Below are 8099 nucleotides of genomic sequence, written 5' to 3' on the forward strand. Positions count from 1 at the left end.
GGGCTGGGAGCGGTGTGGGGGTGGGGGTCGGGGTGGGAGCGGGATGATTGATTTTTCAATAAATTGTGTCACGACAATTAGAAAGCTGTTTGAAGGGGGAAAAAAATCCAGATTCATACCACACTTTTTACTTCAAAATAAATTCCAGCTTAAAGGTTTAAATGTAAAATGTAATACCACTGAAGTACTAGAGGAAAAATGGGTAGATGCTTTTATAATCTTGTCATGAGGAACATCCATCCTTTCATTGATTTATTCATTTAACAAATATTTATTCAGTGCCTATTATGTGTCAGCACTGTTTTGGGTGTTGGGAATACATAAGTGAACAAAAAGGCAAAAAAGTCCCTGCCTACCTGAAGCTAATATTTTAGTGAGGAGGGCTAGACAATAAACAATAAACCAAATAAATTATAAAGTGTGTTTGAAGATGAAAGACTCTAGGAAAGCAATAGAGCAGAGTAAGAGGGGGAGGGTGTCAGGAGTACAGGAATGGAAGGGTGCAAAATTAAAAGGGTGGATCAGAGTTGGCCTCAACCAAGAATGTGACATTGAAGTAAAGATAAAGGAGGGAGAAAGCCAGCTGGGGGAAGAGCCATCTTGGGAAAGAGCATGCCAGGAAAACTGAAGTATACCTGCCCCATTCTAAGAACAGCAAAGAGACCAGCATGGCTGAAACTGAATGAGCAAAACACAAAGAGTAGTAGAAACTAAGGCTAATAAGTAGCAGAGGGGCCAGATCATGGAGGGTTTTGTAGGCCATTGGTAAAGACTTTGCCTTTGTTGAGGAGGAAAAATAATTTTCCCTCTACTCTTCTAGGTTCTTGGCTAAGACCACCCCCGCAAAAGACATTAATAGAAGAAAAACAAACAGAAGTTTAACAACATGCATACCTCCTGTATACATGGGAGATAGCCGTGAAAACAGTAATTCAGGAAATGACTCAAGCCATCATTTTATTTTATTTTTATATTGAAGTATAGATGATGGACAATATTATATGTTACAGGTGTACAATATAGTGAATCATAAGTTTTAAAGGTTATAATCCATTTAGTTATAAAATATTGGCTATATTCCGTATGTTGTACAGTATATCCTTGTAGCTTATTTTATACATAATAGTTTGTACCTCTTATCCCCTACCCCTATCTTGCCCCTTCTCCCTCAAGCCATCATTTTAAACATCATCTTCAGCTAAAAGAGACGTTGTAGGAGCCGGTTATGGGAGGCTATCAAGCAAAGCACAATAAACAAGAATAGGGTTGTGATGCAGATCGAAATTATTAAGTTCTCCATTGATAAGAGTTTCTAGAGATAAGACCATCCTCCTCTTCCTGGTATAGAGAGGAAGACACACATGGAGATTTCCCTCATAAACGTAAATATCTCTTACAAAAGGGTAACTTCTCGATTTTCAAAGCTTCTCCTGTGTCTGCTGTTTCTTAAAAATAGCTCAAAATAATCCCCATGCCAAAGAGGCATATTTTGACTTTGACGTGGTCAGTTCTGCTCCCCTTCACCTTCTACTGTGATTGAAATCAGGAGCCATTGTAGGGCCTTGAGCAGAGGAGGGACACATCTGTCTTACCCCAGAACAGGATGCCATTGTTGCTCTGTGCAGGATACACCGGAGGGAGTGTCAACTGAAAAAAAGTTGCACAACCTAAAAGTTGAGAATCATGTTTTATTTGGCAGAATTTCGAGGACTTAAGCCCGGAGGACAGCTTCTCAGATCTCTCTGAGAGACAGCTCCAAAGAGGTAAAGAAGGAGCCAGGATATACAGGAGTTTTTTCAACAAAACCCAGGTAGTGGGAACATCAAAAGATTACTTTAATTAAAGAAAACCAGACATCCCAATTTAATGAATTTAGCGTTTTTTCTGTGTATGGGAAGATGCAAGAGTCTGGGCTCATTGAAATCCCTTTGATATGTACCTTAACTATCCAGGGCCAGTATCCTGTTCTTTCCCATTCAGGGTGCACTTTTGGGGTTGGCTGAAGATCCTGCACACGCAACTAAGACCCGATGCAGCCAAATAAATAAATAAATAATTTTTAAAAAGCTGTTGTAATAATGCCTGGATGGTGGGGACAGCAGTGCCTGTAGTGGTGAGAAGTTGTCTGATCCTGCATATATTTTAAAGGTAGAACCAAAAGGACTTCCTGACACAAAACCCAGATGGCATGAATGAAAAGACTGATTCATTTACCTATAAAAGCATTCATTCATTCTCCAGCTGCTTTGGTGGCTCATTCATCTTTTTTTTTTTTTTCAAACTGCAAACTAGGGAATTCCCTGGCGGACCAGTGGTTAGGACTCCACGTTTCCACTGCTGAGGGTGCAGGTTCGATCCCTGGTCAGGGAACTAAGATCCCACAAGCCACGCGGTGTGGCCAAAATTAAATAAATAAATAAAATAAACTGCAAACTAAATATGTTCAACAGTGGTTCTCAAAAGCCTTTGTTATTTCTGTAACTTTATTAAAATTAAAAAACTAAATATATATATAAAAAATAACAGAAAACTAGTACCTCTATCAGCTTTATTAGCTGTGATAATAGGCATTATTTGTAATTATATATTATAAATTAGAAATTACATGTAACACATAATTATAACAAAAACTTTAGTTTTTTTTTTAAACAATTGTGCCCAATTTTAATAAATCTGATGAAAAGCCGTTTTATAAATTGGTGCTGGATTACTAAATTCTCAGCTTTTTGATTTTAAAAATTATACTTTTAATTACAGGATATTGTTAGAATTATACAGATATAGATAGACACAAGATAACTGTGACCAATACCATAAGGAAAACTGCTGTACATACTTACTTGTTCACTCACTCTCCACAACCATAGAAAACAGGCACAATGTGTTCAGGGTGTGTGCAGAAGCAGCCAGAGACTTGGGAGCAGAAGGCATGCAAAAAGCTTTAGCAAAGAGAGACTGAGGCATAACTTTACACAGAGTTCAACACAGCAAATGGGCAACAACTGGCAGGAAGAGAGGAAACAGAGCTGGTCCGGCCCTCGCCCTTTTAACTTCCCAACTGAAGTGTACGTGTCTGGAGAGATGGCTGGGGCACTCAGAAGCCAAAAGCAGCAGAAGGAACAGCTTGGGGGTGGGGCAGGGGAGTAGGGAAGGAAAAGGGGGTAAAATCGTTAGGTCATGGAGATGCTGTCTTCTTCTACAGCCACTCCAAAGCTGATGCCCCTAGTGGCTCACAGAAACAACAGGAGAACTTTGATATTCATTAAAACCACCAGCAACACTGATACGGGAAAAAGACATTTGAGTTTAGTTATCAAGAACATGTAAGTCATTCAACAATTAAAATATGAATATCCAAAGTCAGCTAGATTTTGTATAGAACGAAAAACATGCTCCCTGCCCGAGTTTGTATTTAAATAAGAGTGACAACATAAAGACACCTACTTGGTGGAGTGTTTTTTCATTGTTACTTTTGAGGTTGTGTCATTTGCAAGGGATGCAGACCCACATGGTTGTAGGTCATAATAAATCACTATAGTACACTACCCAAGGGAGACCACTGGCCCCTTTAACACCAAGTCCCAAAGAGCTATGGCAAAAGTTTTTCAAACGTTACAACACTCACAATACGGTAGAAAAAACGTGGGGCAGGCTCAAAAAATATATATTCCTCACTCTAGTCCCATCTCCTGGGCATCAGTTCCCTCCCACTCCTACCCCCAAATGCTTGGATAAGCATCAACATTTGGGATATTTCTTAATTCCTATTTGGGCTGAGATAAGGAGAACTGACACTACTGGGCTTAAATTGGGTCAACTCTTACATTAACCACTTAAATCTGTAGGCTGGGAGAATGGAAATACATTCCTATCTAGTTTTATTAATTTCCTGTGACTAGGCCAAAGAGAAGATAATTCATTCTGAGAACAGGACAATCAACCTATTTGTCTGGTAATAATCTCCAACTGACTGATACATATAAACAAGTGCTTGGTTCTGTACAAAGACAGATCTTACAGGAGAGTACACATTACAGCACTAGTGTTTCAGGTTTTTTTCATAAAGAATGAAAAAAAGGACATTTCTCACATTGGAGTTATGTCTGTAGTTCTGTCACATGAATCAATATCACCCAAGAACATGCTAATTCAGTGTGAATTCAGTTTCTGCTACTGGAAAAACAACAGGAATACACATTTTACATGTACATACACATGCCCTTATGCAAGCTAAGATAAACACTGGGATGTGGCACTTATCAAATCCTAGAGTTAGCAGTATAGGGAGAATTGATCTTAAAGCGTAGAGGGGAAAGAACAGAGAAATGACCTGCGTTCCTTGGGAAGGGACTCTGTGTTTCCTTCCCTGAAGTGGTCAATTCCACTTGCTCCTTACACTCCACCATCACTTATGGTCCTATCTTTCCTTGAAGATATTTTCCCTACAATATTCCCTACAGTGATCCCCAAAGAAAATTAATAAATTCTGATTAATGGCAATAACAGTGGGCATCTCTTGCTAAAGTCACCACTGTTGATGAGTCCTTGGTCCCCAAACCTGTGTCTCATTTTTCCTTTCAATCTGTATCTTCAGTTAGCTTCCACAAACATGAAAGCTTTAAAAAAGTTAATTAGAAACAATGAGGCAAAAAGTTATGCTCATTGCCTTCATCATGCAGAATCCTGCTCTTAGGAAAACAGAAAGATACAAATGCATGAGCAACTCAAGGATAAAGCCCTTTGAAAGGAAGATGTGTGTGCCCAGCTACTATGGTGAGTGAATAGGTGTGGCAATTCAGGCAAAGTCTCTGGTTGTCTTTTACCAAAGCAGCTGTGACCACCCTATCACAGGTCAATATTTCCCCTAGCATAGTTCTTTGGGCCAAGGATGGGAGAAATTACTTTTAAAGATTTACTCCATTTCCAGGCCTGAGCATTTACCGGCACTTAGCACCTGGTCTTCAGATTTCCAGTTACTTGTGGGGCTGATTTTGATGAAATAATTCATTAATATTGGGTGAATAAAAATCACTATTTTGGAGGAAGGAATACCATTCCCAAAGCCATGGATCAGAATTTCAAGTGGCTTCTCTTCTTCGATGTTTTAAACTGTGGCCCACAACAAGGAAATTCAGTACAGTAAAAGCAGCTCAGTCTTGAGAGAGCTCTTTGATATCAAATAAAATTGTACCTTCAAATGAATCATTCATTTCTCAGTCATAATTACAGGACTTAGTCAGTGTGAACTCTCTTATGTTTAATGAGAGCTGAGCTCCGGCTGAAACTCTTCTCACATTCGGTACCTTCATAAGGCTTCTCTCCCGTATGAACTCTTTGATGTGTGATGAGGTTGGAGCTCTGGGTGAAACCTTTTCCACACTGCACACACTCATAGGGTTTCTCTCCTGTGTGGGTTCTCTGGTGTTTAATTAGGTCTGACCTTTCACCAAAGCTTCGCCAACACTCGTTGCACTCTTGGGCTTCTCTTCAGTGTGAATTTTCTGGTGTGTGATAAGATGAGAGCTCCGGCTGAAGCTTTTCCCACAGGTGTTACATTCATATGGCTTTTCCCCAGTATGGGTTCTCTGGTGCTGAACCAAGTGTGAGATGCGGCTGAAATTCTCCCCACATTCATTACAGTGGTATGGCTTTTCCCCTGTGTGGGCTCTGTGATGGCGCACAAGGTCAGAGTTCTGACTGAAATTCTTCACACATTCATCACACTTGTAGGGCCTTTCCCCTGTGTGGACACGATAGTGTTTGATCAGATCAGATCTCTCACTGAAGCCTCTCCCACATTCATTACATTCGTAAGGCTTCTCACCTGTGTGGGTCCTCTGGTGCTGAGCTAGGTGAGAGCTCCGGCTGAAGCTTTTCCCACAGGCGTTACATTCATATGGCTTTTCCCCAGTATGGGTTCTCTGGTGCTGAACCAAGTGTGAGATGCGGCTGAAATTCTCCCCACATTCATTACAGTGGTATGGCTTTTCCCCTGTGTGGGCTCTGCGATGGCGCACAAGGTCGGAGTTCTGACTGAAATTCTTCCCACATTCATCACACTTGTAGGGCCTTTCCCCCGTGTGGACACGATAGTGTTTGATCAGATCAGATCTCTCACTGAAGCCTCTCCCACATTCGTTACATTCGTAAGGCTTCTCACCTGTGTGGGTCCTCTGGTGCTGAGCTAGGTGAGACCTCTGGCTGAAGCTTTTCCCACACTCCTCACACTCATAGGGTTTTTCCCCACTGTGGGTCCTTTGGTGCTGGATTAGGTGAGAGAGCCGGCAGAAACTTTTTCCACACTCGTTACATTTCTGGGGCTTTTCTCCAGTGTGGATTGTCTGATGCTGAATGAGGTGAGAGCTTCTTCCAAAACTTTTCCCGCACTCATTACAGTCATAGGGCCTCTCTCCAGTGTGTGTTCTTTGATGCTGAATAAGGTGGGAACTCCGACTGAAGCCCTTTCCACATTCATAACACTTATATGGTCTGTCACCGGTGTGTGTTTTCTGATGTCAATTAAGGTCTGAGATCTGACTAAAGGCCTTTCCACAAGGAGAACATATATGATATCGGATGCTTGTATGGACTTCTTTGTGGACAAGCAGATCGGTGACTTGTTGGAGAGGATAGCTTACCCACTCTTCTGCTGTTAGATCTCCCCATTGACTTTCTGATCTATCCCTGTTTTCAAAGGCCTCTTCACTTTCAGGACTGTCCTCAGTATTACCAACAGGTCTTTCAGATGCAGTCCCAAATTCCACATCTTCACTAATCTCTTGTTTTGGATTCACCTCGTTTTCACTCCTGATTTCAAAATCTGTAATAAAAGGTGAAGAATAATACTGGTAAACACACAAAAATTATATACTGCGTGCTGGGCACTGTGCTAAGTTCTTTATGTGAATTACCTCAGCCACCCTGAGAGCCAGGCATTCCTCCCTGACCCTTGAGCGCGACCCGCCCTCCGTGTCTCCGCCACCAAGGGGTGGAGGCTCCCGGAATTACTAAGACAGCTCCCCAGCTCGGTCCCTCCTGGGCCGGGGGTAAAGCCGAGGCTGTCTCAGGGAGGAGGCTCTCCAAAAACTTTAGTTTTGAAAAAGGTTTTATTCAAGAACTTTCTAGTCCATCATTTTTTAAAAATTGACATGTATTCATACATACACACACAAATAATACAGATACATAACATTTTTCTGAACGATTCAAGAGTAAGTTACTTGCATAAAGCCCCCTTCACCCCCAAATATTTCGGTGAGCATTTCCTCTAAATAATAATATTCTCTTACATTTACACAGTAGAGTTTTCAACTTCAGGAAATTTAATATTGATACAATATTTTTATCCAAGTAAACAACCATATGCCAATTTTTAGTTGACCTAATAATTTCCTATGTAGCATTAATTTTTTCTTTTTTGAATATTTGAATTTTATTTTTTTATGCAGCAGGTTCTTATTAGTTATCCATTTTATACACATCAGTGTATACACGTCAATCCCAATCTCCCAGTTCATCACACCACCACCACCACAACCCCCCACTGCTTTCCCCCCTTGGTGTCCATATGTCCATACGTTTGTTCTCTATCTGTGTCTCAATTTCTGCCCTGCAAACTGGTTCATCTGTACCATTTTTCTAGGTTCCACATATATGCATTAATATACGATATTTGTTTTTCTCTTTTTGACTTACTTCACTCTGTATGACACTCTCTAGATTTATCCACGTCTCTACAAATGACCCAATTTCGTTCCTTTTCATACTGTTCTGCATAGTGGCTGTATCAATTTACATTCCCATCAACAGTGCAAGAGGGTTCCCTTTTCTCCACACCCTCTCCAGCATTTGTTGTTTGTAGATTTTCTGATGATGCCCATTCTAACTGGTGTGAGGTGATACCTCATTGTAGTTTTGATTTGCATTCCTCTAAAAATTAGTGATGTTGAGCAGCTTTTCCTGTGCTTCGTGGCCATCTGTATGTCTTCTTTGGAGAAATGTCTATTTAGGTCTTCTGCCCATTTTTGGAATGGGTTGTTTGTTTTTTTAATATTGAGCTGCATGAGCTGTTTATATATTTTGGAGATTAATCCTTTGTC

The 8099-nt window shown here is 40.7% G+C and overlaps 1 protein-coding gene across 1 annotated transcript in view; it reads right to left on the reverse strand.

The window, feature by feature from the left end:
* Positions 1–4962: 4962 nt before the first annotated feature.
* Positions 4963–8099, reverse strand: part of LOC102977413 (zinc finger protein 436-like) — a 21766-nt gene continuing 18629 nt past the window's right edge. Inside the window, 2 exon segments of the mRNA XM_024128079.3 lie at positions 4963–5480; positions 5483–6820. Coding sequence (XP_023983847.3) covers positions 5233–5480; positions 5483–6820 — 1586 coding nt within the window. The 3' untranslated portion in view covers positions 4963–5232.

The sequence above is a fragment of the Physeter macrocephalus genome, chromosome 21, assembly GCF_002837175.3.
Source record: "Physeter macrocephalus isolate SW-GA chromosome 21, ASM283717v5, whole genome shotgun sequence".
Taxonomy (NCBI): Eukaryota; Metazoa; Chordata; class Mammalia; order Artiodactyla; family Physeteridae; genus Physeter; species Physeter macrocephalus.